The 13,736-nt window shown below is 40.3% G+C and overlaps 1 protein-coding gene across 1 annotated transcript; it reads right to left on the minus strand.

The window, feature by feature from the left end:
• Positions 1-1,210: 1,210 nt before the first annotated feature.
• Positions 1,211-13,736, minus strand: LOC139140877 (extracellular serine proteinase-like). Its single transcript, XM_070710349.1, has 12 exons — positions 12,918-13,736; positions 10,427-10,576; positions 8,964-9,096; positions 8,284-8,417; positions 7,120-7,261; positions 6,328-6,521; positions 5,131-5,314; positions 4,475-4,648; positions 3,790-3,941; positions 3,018-3,207; positions 2,684-2,898; positions 1,211-1,929 (listed from the first exon to the last, which is right to left on the minus strand). The coding sequence occupies exons 1-12, from the start codon at positions 13,182-13,184 to the stop codon at positions 1,768-1,770; spliced, it is 2,097 nt and encodes a 698-aa protein (XP_070566450.1). The 5' UTR covers positions 13,185-13,736; the 3' UTR covers positions 1,211-1,767.

The raw sequence follows: 13,736 nt of genomic DNA on the forward strand, positions 1-13,736 counted from the left end.
TTTCTCCAAGAGCTTTAAAATGAGCCCCCCACAAGTGGTATATTAGAAAAGAATTGTAGAAATTTGAGAGTCCGAACATCTGTCACCGAGGCGCGTTCTACCTTAATACTGTTTGCCATTCTAGTTAGCTGAAAGTCACTTGAGCTAACGAGTAAAGCAAAGAAAACTGTCACCATCTTTACTCTACCTCATCTACCTTTGCTTTCTGTCTCCGAGGTATAGGATCGATTGTTGCGCCATAGTCCCAGGCTTCCATTCATGGCTGTGATTGTAGCAATGACAGATATAAGAATGGTTCCACAAGTAACATGGGTAAGTGATTTGAGGTTGACCGAATAATGGAAGGCCATAGAAAAATCTGCATGCTATCTAGGTACGATCGTATCGTATTGTTCGCCTTGGGAGGTCAGTAATAAAGTTGATGTGAGATTAAATCACTCAGTCATTGCCAAGTTGACTATGGTCGAGTTTCAAGTTGAGCAAAGGAGGCTTTAGTAATATCTAGTCTTCCTACTAAACTCATCCACTGCTCCCTGGTAAAATATCTAGCATAGAAAGTGAGCATTAAGTCAGCTCTAAGTAAAACAGAGGATAGGTGGGTGGTCGGGTAAAAACCACCCACAAAGAGCTACAGCTATGAGAAAGAGCGACAAGCCTCGGTGGCGGCATGAGATCGATGCTGATTCGTCGAAAGTAACGTCATGTGACCATCTGAGAATGCACGATAAAACAATTTCCAAGAGCTTGACCTACATGATTGTAGTCGAGGATTTGCTGGGATAAACCTACGCTGGGTTTCATCAATACGCCACCACACATGATAGTATAAAAATCTCAGTGGTCTAACTTAAATGTTTGAAGTAATTTTGCTTTTGATAAATCGTTCATAGATCTTTTGAAAAGATGGGACAAGGGCATCAGGAAAGTTATCTTCAGCTATATATATCTCAATTTTTACTATAAGGTCTTAGAAATGGCCATTTCAAATGCTTATTGTGTAATCACTACATGTAAGAATTGAAATTACAAAGCCATTGGATGAGGCACTGTGCAGGTACTTATTTTATTCTTGAGGAGATTGCATACTCACCAGTAACAACAAAACGACATTGTATATCAGTTTACATTAAACATATGTAAGAAATTATTTGTATTCACATACAACCTGTGTGTGGTTACTCTACTATGACAGACAGATACGCACGCAAAATTGTTGTTACATGTAAAATACATTTTATTTGCAATTTACCCACAAAACGAATCATATCCGTGGCACGTCTTATTAGCGTTGCCGGTACTTCCGTGCTGCGCACATCATTGTATCTTGCTAAAATGGGTAAATATCACTTGCTACCCAATCGAAAATGTAAAAGTCACGTAAATGAGCTTAAAAGTAGACTGGCCCCCAGTCGCCTGGCTTTTCTCGGCAGTTGAGTTACTGGCTGGCCAAGGCGTTCACCCCACGATCTACGCAACAGCCTACCATTAGCGCGACGGTATGCTGATGTTAGTCCTTCAGTTTATATGTTTTGATACCTTTATGCCCACAGACTTGGAGCAAGTCTAGCTTGAAAACATAATCACATACAAATGATTGCATCTGTCCTCTCCCCAAACGATAAACTGCTGACTTACTCAAAGTATGTCCTTTGACGCGAAAAGGTCACATACAATGCGTAAAAATGTAAATAATCTTATCAATAGTAAGTGCAGAAAAATTGTTTTCTTAATACTGGTGTGTGAACTCGAGAAAGAAATTGCGCAAAATCATGATTTACAACAAATAGCAACTGCGTAAGTGCCTTCATGGTCCATACCATTCCTGGCAAAGCACTTGTTGCCAAAGGACTGGGCACCCGATGCGTTGCCACCCCACGTGTAGGAGTTGCAGCCTGTCAAATGCCAGCCACTTTCACAGACTGCATGGGTCTGGAAGAAGAAAAAAACACAGAAAAAGTGCCGTTAAGGTAGTATGCGCTTCTAAAGTGAAAGATTTAAACTTTTACTCAAACTTTCAACGATGAAACAATCAACAATTCTCTTACCAAATAAAAAATAAAAAGTCAGAGCTCATCGTGCAAAGTTTGATAATAGAGAAATAAGTTACCTAACATTACCAATAATCTGAGAAATTTGGGAAAATTAAGATTTGCAAAGCTAGCGGTTAATTTTTTTCTTACCAAATGAGCTTTCAAATGAACCAAAACAAGTATTGAGAAAAATTGAGGGTCCGAATATTTGTCCTCGAGGCGTATTGTACCTTTAAATCACATCGCTTCTCGTCGTTAACGTTTGCGTCAATTGCGGAGATATTTTTTCGTTTCTTTGTTATAGTTTGTCAGTTACTTTTTAAAGTTGAAGTTATGGAGCGAGTGGTTTGTCTTTTGCTCAATGTGGTCACTAATTTGCATATAGAAACGCGATAAATAAAACACGTTATTGCACCAAATGTGACAAGTTGAAAGGCATGTATGTATACGTATTGGTGTCTACTGTTGGTATAGGTGGTACCATTTCATGTCGCCCAAATGGTCGACATACAATAATATTCTAACAATTCAAAGTGCTTTCGATTTCAGGGAAAGTTATTGTTACTGGAATAGTTATTTTACGTTGTTTTCCCTGAGTTACAAAAGCGATGCTGCCCCTCAAAGAGAGTAAAATACGGACTGCCTATACTTACCATACTTCCTCTACTTATTGCTGATACGGGAGACCAAACCGCTTTGCAATCTAAATTCGTCGCTTTGCAGCATGTAGCCTGGGCTCGAACTCCAACGCCACCCGGTGAATTCTGACCGATACACGTGTGGAATGGAAGAGAGACGAAAAGAGATATCCGATTGGTTGCTGGCCTGGCCCCGCCAATGATGTGGCCTGTAGTGTAGGCACTGCAACCTATAAGTCAAGATATTAAAAGTCACTTATATAGGTTAGATACTTCATAGAGCCACAAAATATAATTCTAAAATAACAAGTTAAATATGAATCGTGGACCTCAATATCTAGACCTTTACCTGCTAAAATATAGCCTTGTCTGCTTCTGCATCTTGTGTGAATTCTTGCATTGTTCCTAGTTGAAGATACCTGTGACGTTTCTGAGTAGCACGTCATTCCGGGCCACAGGCAACACCTAGCAACCGCGTAGACGCCAAGGCCACTACCGTCACCATTCACCGCCTTGCAAGCGCTGACGCCATTTTCGTTCTGAAATAAGTACACAATGGGATGAGATCGATTCAGTCCGCGTTAGATACTCGAACTTGAACTTGTGTATGATTGATTCTTACTGACTTCGAACTACGAAGTTCTGCAAAATCTACAAATGGCATGCAAAAATATAAAAGACTATGGGACAACAGAGCTATCAGCAACATGGATAGTGTCAGAAATGCCCAAGGAAATATAATGTTTCATTGAATTACTTCTTGATGCAGTGTCAGAGGCACTTTTTACCACTACACAAACAGATGAATTATATTTCCAAAAGTTTGCGAAAAAACGGGCTTCTTCGAGGTTGCAAAAAAGAATAAACAGCGTCAAGGAAATCCTTTTCTCGCCCGTGTCCGTTAACGAATGTTAAGATACTTGTGTGGGGCAAATTGTGCTTTACTGGTTAAACAAATTTATCTGATAGCGACAGATCAAACTGGCAGGAAAATTTGACATCATTTACGAAATGTAGACGACGTGTCCGATGTCAAGCTTGTTTATTTCGCTGCCATACAACACCAGACGTGATCTGCCAGAAAAAGGGGTTAAGGTGAGAGAAACTGTTGAAAGATTCACCTCTATGTATTCACCGGCCCTGTTGTTGTCATTTGCGAGACTGGAGCAGCTCGTCATCGTCTCTCCCTCGGAGCAGGACACCTGGGTGGTGGCACCAGCGAGCCAGTCGGATAGCGGCGACCAGACGGTGCGGCAGAAAGGGTCTGTGGAAACTAGAGCACAAAGTAAAACAGTATCCGTTAGTCGTTGTCTAACTAGTGCCATGCTTCGGAGCTCGGTCCCCTATGCTCTGTTTTATTGGATAAAAAAAATGAAAGCTACACCGGAAGAGTGTGAGCATAACATCAAACTGTCCTACATCAACAAAGCCCAGAATTTGACAACTTTCTCTGCTAACGTGACTATATTTCCGTAAACACGATTAAGTCCGTAGCAGTCACGTCACACGCGCACTTGTAAACTTGTGAGAAGGTTTGCGAGGGAAGAAATATATCGAAACAAAAACTGTTGATTCAGTATCTCCTGCTACGTCTCAAATGAAATTGATGAGGTGACATGTTTTTTTTATTTTTTTATTGTTTGATTTTTAGCTCACAAGATGCATCTACCTATGAGAAAATAAAGGGGAAAAAACACTGAACAATATGCGGCTTTTCTCACTACTCCATCGAAAGTATTGATTGAAGCAATACAACTTAATTTATTTGGTAACTAAAGCTTACAATAGGAAGATACTGGAACACACCTGCAAGGTTTGACACCGACGGCATGTACAGCAATTTATTCGGCGTCAGCGGTTTGGCAACGTCGGGAATGCGTCCAAAGTCTAGCTTGTCCTGCGATGCAAGTTGTATGAGAGTGCTCCTCACCTCTGCTGGGGTGTAAGTCGGGTGTTTCTGTAACATTATCGCCGCGGCACCTTGAAGGAAGCGAAAATAATGTGTACATTTAAAGTGTCAAGTCTCAAATATTGTTTAATAGCAAATATTAAAGGTATGCTGTCGCCAGCTCCAATTTTGCCACAGTTACCAGGGAAAGAGAAAATCTAACCAATCACAGATTTTAAGCGGGTGGCCACTTTTAAAAACAGCGCTCTCACATGGGCATTTTGAATACCAAGGAACGCCCTTTTGACCATATATGGACATATTTAGATTAAAGGTGGCTTAGTGACGCTGCCACCAGAACCTGTGACAGTTTACCTGCATCCTCCAGCGTATCAAAATATACAGAAAAACACTTCGTATTATTCCTCTTGGCAAAGAAAGCATGGTGCGTTTTAGGGATCTATTGTTTGGAATTTGCAAGTGAAAGTGAACGAGATAGAAAGTGAAAGGGTATTTCGACACAAACTTCTGATTGGACGATGGATAAGAAAGTAGCTCAAAATGTGTGACGTACCAACAACATGGGGCGCTGCCTGTGACGTGCCACTCAACTCGCTATAACAATCGTCACACTGGTTGGACGAGCTACGGATCTGTTGCCCTGGAGCGAAGATGTCGACACAACCGCCAAAATTTGAGCCATAGCCCTGGAAATCGTATATTGTGTCGTCGTTTTTCGTTCCGCCGACCGTGATGACCTGTAAAATGCATTATACATTAACATGTATTATGTAAGCCGACGATGCTGAAATAGTCTGCAAAATTACTCCGGGGCCAACAATTATGCCAACTCCAGTTTACAAGCTCCCAACTTGTATTTCCCGTATATATATATATATATATATATATATATATATATATATATATATATATATATATATACTCTGTATGAAACACAGTTCCTCCTTTACACTCGCAAAATAACGTCGAAATGCTATGATTCAACCTGTACATACAGCTTGTCCGTGAAAAATGCCGGCTACTACTGATAAGTCCCGTTAGTGGAGTGCATATTTCATCGATATCATTGCATATTGTTGATGGTGGATTTTGCTGTCAATGCTAATATTTCGGAGCATAAATAAATTTACTTGTCCTATACAACAATTGTGGTGGTGAGTGAGTGAGTTGGGGTTGGGGGATAGGTTATGACGTCATTGGGTATTGTTGTTTCCTTCCGTTGTCCTGTACTGATTCTTGGTGTACACTGTTTTTACAACGGTAAACAAACAACACATTGATGCAGTGCTTAGACTTGCTCCAAGTCTGTGGGCATATAAATATCAAAACACAACAAATTGAAGGAAAGAACTTCAGCAGACTGTCGGGCTAGGTGCTTAGATCGTGGGGTGAATGCCTTGCCCCACTTGGTCGGACAGTAAATGCTCTGATGAGACAAGCCAAGACTGGGGGCCAGTCTAGTATTGCTATTGTGATCTAATGAAGCAAGACGCTAGACATAAATGTATTGATTGACCTTCCCTATTTTAATAGGTGAGTGAGTCAATACCGCAAAACTTCTTGAAGGCAAGCGTTATTTGATTTCATTGACAAGTTGTTTTCGGTAATTTCCTATGTGAGTCAGCTCAGATTTTCGTGAAAAATGACGCATTGCCCTATATTTTTACGACACGCATATCAACGTCAGCTTGTTTTTGTATCAAGGAAATCAAAAAAAAAAGATCACGCAGATTTCATACTCTTATCTTACCTCCGGTTCAGACGCTGGCGTGAAGTTACAAGCGTCTTTCTTGTAGTTGCCAGCCGCAGCAACGACGACAGCGCCCTCACTCACCAACTGCTTAGCAGCGGCGTTGACAGTTTTGCTGAACTTTCCGGCCAACGACATACCGACAACAGCCTTCTTGTTGGTATTCTTAAGCTTGTCCGAAATCCAATTCAGTCCTATTCGTGAGTTTCAAAGAAATATATGTTAACGTCCATTTCTGTCGATGTGCTTGGAAAGTGATGTACTTTATATAGTAAACAACATTTTGGTTTCGTTCTTGGAATGCTAACTTCGCTGTGTTCGGTAATGAAGGTATTTCAGTTTAAAAACTGCAGGTAACATATGCGATCTCTTCCATGCATGAATTGAAGAAAAACTGCCTGTCAACTAACGTGTTCGCACGTTTAGGAAAGAAAATTTGCCCATCTGCTCGCTCAGAAATCGCTTGCGCAAAAAAAAAAAATTATTACGTTTTGTAGGCTTCCTGAGAATTCCTGTGCGCTGTCATAGGTGGTTATACTCGAGTGCACGTATGCGAAGATAGCCTGTAGTTTCTGAACTGTCAGCAACCACGTGGATAGTCTTCTATAATTCCCCCTTTTTCTGATAGAGTCGAAATCCCACTAGACTTTTCTATATCAGATATCGGGGTGTTGAGTGTTTCAATTCCGAATGGCTTACAGCTGTAGTCAATGCTACAGAATTCAGCAGCTTTGTAGGACAAACTCCAATTTTAAAGCAGAAGTCGTTGAAATAAAAACTAGCGGGTCTCACCTGCAACAACATCCGATGCTTTTCCTTGGCCTACACAATCTAAGACTCGCACACTCACAAGATTTGCCCCTTTGGCTACCCCCGATTTCTTTCCTCCAATGATGCCTGCTACGTGCGTTCCGTGACCATCGCAGTCTGCGCCCTGTAGAGGATGGGAAGAGGTATTCGTGTTCGATGTTTTTCAAACGTGTAATGCTGTCATTCTACGACGCTCACATTGCACTGTAAACGGGGGAGAGTTGACTTTTCAGATTCTCAGACTCCGATATCAGATTCAGGATCTAAGAAACTTGACATACCTCACATTAAAAATAAAACAGTGAACTATCATGCGCAATACAATAAAAAATGAAACATGTTTTTGATACAAAAAGGCATTGCGTACGCTCGAAATCAAACAAATGACCATTTCAATCCGTGAATCCGGAACTTAAAAACTTCGACCGCAGTACATTTTGTGGAGAGACTTCACAGTTCACCCTAAAATCATGTCGAACGAAAAGTAGTTAAATGAGGGCCGTGCGATCTGACTGATGTAGTTCAAGATGAGTGACCCAGACTGTAGCACTATATGCCCTCTATAGGCCGTACATGTTCAGGCCATCTTGACCTTCGGCGATTGATAGAGACCGCCAGCATTGTAACAATCTGTCGAATTTGAAAGGGTCTTTATTACATATTTCACATTTCATTGCAGTTCATAACTGGTATAGATTGAATATGACTGATTATTGATGTTAGATCTTAGATCTCAGATCTAAATTTTAAGTCTGAGATCTGAGTCTGAGAATCTGAAGAGTCAACTACAGCGGTAGGCCTAAACGGTGCGGTATTGCATACTGTTCAAGCCATAGCATCGACTCACGTACAATAATAGCACGCAGCACGGTGTAGAAATCTATCATATGGGGTTTCCCATGTAGTAAAAAGGTATCAAAAATGTACACTCGATGTGTCTGTTTATGCTATAAAAATTCTATCCAAAGGTGCCAAGATACCTAAGATTTTTAAATTCATATAATATTCACGGACACATCATTCGCAATAGGTGTCTTACAATTCCTGTGTGTTGGACATAGGGAATTGGGAATGACGTATTGAACAAAGCTTATTCCTGTATTATCTTCTAAATATTTGTTTTGTAAAGTCACGGACCACACTTACGTTGTTTCCATTATCGTTGAAAGCATCGTAACCAGACCAACTGGCGCGCGGGGTTGCCGCGGTGCCGGTGAACTCCTTATGGGAATATCGAATGCCGGTGTCAACGACATATACATCCACTCCGGATCCCTGCCCTAATGCATTTAAAATAGAAATTGTAATCAGCTGTTATCATTGAACAAAGTACGACCGTCACTTCTGACAACTCCTGCCATTACTGACGCTAACAGTAGGTTTGCCAATAAGACATAAAGTCTCAAGATGGTGTATTTCATATAAAATACCTCTTACTCAAGAATTCCATCTCGAATAACCAGAATTCAGCACAAAACATAAATTAAGTGTTCACTGTTAAGTTTGAAAAGCAGACACTGACTGACTGGCCGGAACTTTTAAAAATAGGCGCGTTGTATACCCACCTTTAGAAAGAAGCCCTGACTGGCAGACGAGAAAAAGTTCTATTTTGTGACCTTATTCGACTAGCATGCACACAGGTAGGCCTACGTAAATCAGTCAGTCAGCCCATGCACAAAAGGCCTCTACAGCCAGTCTTGAGACACTTAGTAGTTGATGAGGTGGATCTGTAAGTCTGTCGACTCGGAAGGTCGTCTGTCAAAGCAGTCAATCGGAGATTTTAATAGTCAGTCAGAAAGAGCGATTGAAATTTCTGCCTACTTTACCTGGTGCTGTGAAGTGGTGATCCAACGGGAGACTCGGCTGGTCTACCCTGTCCAGTCCCCATGGCAACGGATCTTGTTGCTTTGTGAATAGAATGTCCTCCTCGATGTACGCCACGCCCTTTGCGTTACGCACCTGCAATGAGGTAGAGCCAGTACTGTGAATGCTTTTCTTTCCCCCTATTCTCTTTGGTTATTAAAATGAACCAAACGAATTTACCGTAGACCTTTCACTCTTTCAATGGGGAAACAATATTGGTTTACGAACCACATTAAAAGCCGAGTAGACACAGCTAGGGGTCCGTATATTTGTCTTCGGAGAGCGTTTTGCAGTTAGTCGCCACAAAATAAGGACTTTGTAGTTAATTCATTTTCCTTTCTTTACTTGCGACGTGCCATCTAGTTCCGTCGAAGGTCGACTTGGTCGAAAATCAACATCCTGTCTTCGAGGAACTGTCCCTCTGTCGGACCGGGTCATCGACCTTTACCGAGGGCCATGTACCCTCACAGCACGCCGCCAGCGGCCAATATGGAAGTTTTTTTGTTAATTGGGACATTTCTCATTTCAGATATCAAATACTTTGATCTTGTAATTTTATATGCGCAAGTTCTTTTCATAACCGGATATCTAAAGTAAATTGAATAGAAAAAACCCAGAAATTTCCGTTTGGCGTTGCAGTAGCATTCCTGGTAAACACCGACCCATGATCGAGGGTACGGCGTAATCGACTACGATTATTGGACTGCGGCCCTTTTATTTCGATAAATGGACGACTTTACTGCATATTAGCGATGATCGTACGAAATATACTTTAAATGATTACATATGAAAAACACTGGAATCCATGGAGCGCTTACATTCCGTAGTCTTTCCAACACGACAACTTGTACAAACGAAGGCACAAAACTCAAACTTTTCTGGTTCACGTACTTTACATCTGAATCCAATGCGATTGATAGATCTCTGTCATTTCATGTCAATATCAAATTGAGCCAGACATTGTGACAGAAGTCGCCCTGTTGCCCCTCTTAAAAGACCAGTGGCTAAAAATGTAAATTGTTATTTTTCACTTTTTTCCGTTTTCAATGTCAACCTTATATACGACATCGGGAACATCGTCGCGTTGCCGCCATGGTGTCGACGACGACGACGACGACGATGATGATGATGATGATGATGATGATGATGATGATGATGGTCATTGTGGACATCATCGTATTCATCATAATGAACGTCATCTTCATCAATTTCCTACTTCCATCGACGTCGTCGTACTGATCATAACAAAGACACACACCATGCATAGATCGTATACTTGTCGCCTAGTGATATTCGTTACGATCATCACCAAAGTTGGTTGTAACACGATATTTAGATGTGTTTGGAGAGGGCAATGTTGATTATTCTATTGAATTTTGTATCGAAACTGTATCGAAAATGATAATTTTATTAACGCAAAACTTACCAAATTAACAGCATCGTTTGAGAGTTCGGCCGCAAACCCGACGGCAACGTCAGTATACAGTCTGTCGATTGACAAAGCAGGTCCTCCGCGGGCCGCCCCGAAGCGCAGAGCACGAATCACGGTGGCCAGCTCTGTCAGATGAGTTGCGTCCTACGATGCGAAAAAAAGAACACCATGATTGCACCGTCGTACAGAAAGTTTGGTAAACCGTATCGTCGACATTCATGTAGTAACACGAGTATTGACACTGCTGAAAAGCAAACACACTTGCACGACTGAGTTCGTTGAACCTACAGCAGTTTCAGCGGTTATTTTTTTCAAAGACTTCCATTTATTCATGATCAATTCAGCACAATCTAATCAAAATCGTCTGAGCTCAGAATGTTACTTATTGTATATATTATTCAATTACCCTGTTATCTCTCTGCCATTCGACTCTTCCTGTCCTGTTCTCACAAAACATTAAAATAAAAACAAGGAAGACAAAACAAAACAAACATAGGGCCAAAGTCCCTGAAGCTACTATAGACATGGATACATGACTGTATGAAATTATCTCACTAAGGTCATCCTAGGGACTTGTAAACCAAATATTAATGCTGTCTGACCAGCAGTTTTGAAAAAACAAGCGACTCAACAGTTGACAGAGCTCTGCTGCGTTATGTAGAGAATAACCTTTTGTGACACATGTATTGATGAAGAAGGTGGATATCTTTGATAGCTCATTTAAGGATGGCCTCACCAAGAATGGAAAAAAAAATTCCGTAAAAATACAGATTTGCATATTTCATCACAATTTTAACAAATCTAAGTTGGGTTATCCCTAGGGACCTGTATACCAAATAACAAAGCTGTCTGACCAGTGGTTATGAAAAAGGAGATTTTTTACCAAAAACACCTTTTTTTGGTGCTAATTTGCATATTTTCAACAATATCAAAAAATTAATAAAAAGAGTTTCTCAAAATCATATATTTTATCCACACAACAAATATCAAATCAGTAAGTACTGCAGTTGTCAAGATATTTGAGTGGACGGACGCCTAACAAACGGACATACATACATACATACATACATACATACATACATACATACATACATATATATATACGAACATACATACAGACTGACGGTGCACGCCGGACGGATACCCATCGCAATAGCTTTTATAGACTATATTAGTCTATAGTGGCTAATAAACGAGAGTTAATTGCATTCTAATTAAAGTAAACAAGACTTGCTTAAATCAAGATTTACGTCATAAAAACAGCATATATGTATCTGTCAGGTTATAAAGAATCTTAAGCTGGTTATCTTTATCAGTATTTCCATCCTATTAACAAAGCACATTTTAACTTTCAAATTAACATTGTAAGTAAGTTCTGTTGAATAAGTTGAGACTGTACGTACTCAGAGAAAGCACACTGAAGAGACAAATGTTTGAAACTTAAGAAGTTCGAGGTCATCAAACGCATTATAAGGAATCATGTAACACTTTCATTGCACTGTTTACACAGATTGCATAATTGCTATAAATAGCACATGAGGAATCTTACAGCCCAGCTTTACCATAAAAACCCTATCACTACCACTCTTTTAATTGACCACTCTATTTTTTTCCTCAAAGAGTAATTTTATTGTATCCTTACCAAGTCAACCATAAATGGAAATTAGAACTTTCTCTATCTCTATTTATTTGACCACCCTATCATGACAAACTCTTATGAGCAACTTCTTTTAGATAGCATACAGGGCACAATAAATGACAGTTCAGAATATGTCAAAGTTGGGATTCCGGAAAGTTGCCTTTACATGTTTTAATCCTCCAAGATGGTAAGCATTTCACTATGAACTGTCGAAAAAAGTTGAACTTTCTGATAATTCTACACTAAAATTATTTTTGCTTTGATGATTTCCCAATTAATTCAATTATTTAAAATCATATTAATTATTTTTTCTGGGTGAATTGACAGGGTTTATACAGTACAAGAATTACATACAATGTAAGTCAAATTTTGACCAAAAATGACAAAAAAATTCCTTAAAAATACACCTTTGCATATTTCATCACAATTTGAACAAATCTAAGTTGGGTTATCCCTAGGGACCTGTATACCAAATAACAAAGCTGTCTGACCAGCGGTTATGAAGAAGATTTTTTACCAAAAACGCCTTTTTTGGCATTAATTTGCCTATTTTCAACAATATCAAAAAATTAAAAAAAACAGTTTCTCAAAATCCTATTTTTCATCTACACAACAAATATCAAATCAGTAAGTACTGCGGTTCTCAAGATATTTGAGTGGACGGACGCCTCACAAACGGACATACATACATACATACATACATACATACATACATACATACATACATACATACATACATACATACATACATACAGACTGACGACGGACGCCGGACGGATACCCATCCCAATAGCTTCTATAGACTGTAGTCTATAGTAGCTAAAAAGGGCAATATAAGTGACTAACCTCCATCACTACGATATACCGATTAGGAATTCTTTCTTCCCGTGCGATGGCCGGGATATAGGAGGCGGGTTCTGAGCGCTGGAAGACCGTCAAATCAACATCGAACGGGCGTATATCACTTACTGGCCCGTTCAGGCTGACGTCGAGCTGCTTTATGGCGACGTCTCGGTTAAGTTCGAGCGTGCTTGCGCTGACTTCGTAGACGATATATGAAAAAGTTATCAGGACAGCAGCCCATCGGGCAGCTCCTTGCAAGCGGCAAACCATGGCCGTCTTGTTTGTTCTTGTACCAACAATGAAGAAAGAGGTCGAAGGACAGCGACTTCTGCCGGGATCCTGACGTGCTCGGACGATCGAAGTTACAATACTGAGTGTTGAATCGCAGAACTCACCGAACGCTCTCTTACAGTTCACTTAGAGTTGAAATGGTTGACTGGCGCAGGAAGTTTGTTTATATATCCCGATGATAGGTAGTTCCGAGTACTTAAACAATACGAAGCCGGGATTTGCGGATGGACACTTCCGCGAAGAACGGAAGACCTAAGTTCGGCGAACACAGTTGTTTTGGACCAACTTTTGAACTTTGACCTGCAGGTGACTTGACAATCAGTCTGTGCATATCAGCTAACTTTCGTGATAAACACAGTAACTCAACACACTTGGAGGGACTGTGGTATAAGTATCCGTTGCTTTCTACGAAGTATCTCGATCAAAAAACAGAATGTGTACATTATTTGCTTGGTATCTTTCGAATAAAGTTCGTTCGAAGGCATTGGCACAATAATCGAGATCTACAGATAGGAGCGGTAATTGTCGTCT

This window comes from Ptychodera flava, chromosome 9, assembly GCF_041260155.1.
Source record: "Ptychodera flava strain L36383 chromosome 9, AS_Pfla_20210202, whole genome shotgun sequence".
Lineage (NCBI taxonomy): Eukaryota > Metazoa > Hemichordata > Enteropneusta > Ptychoderidae > Ptychodera > Ptychodera flava.

Excerpts from the sequence above, each read along its gene's own strand:
- LOC139140877 (XM_070710349.1), bottom strand. The coding sequence starts at position 13,184 with ATGGTTTGCCGCTTGCAAGGAGCTGCCCGATGGGCTGCTGTCCTGATA. Across the intron at positions 4,649-5,130 it reads GGCAGCGCCCCATGTTGTTG|GTGCCGCGGCGATAATGTTA; the intron begins GTACGTCACACA and ends GCTTCCTTCAAG. Across the intron at positions 3,208-3,789 it reads GGGCCGGTGAATACATAGAG|AACGAAAATGGCGTCAGCGC; the intron begins GTGAATCTTTCA and ends TACTTATTTCAG.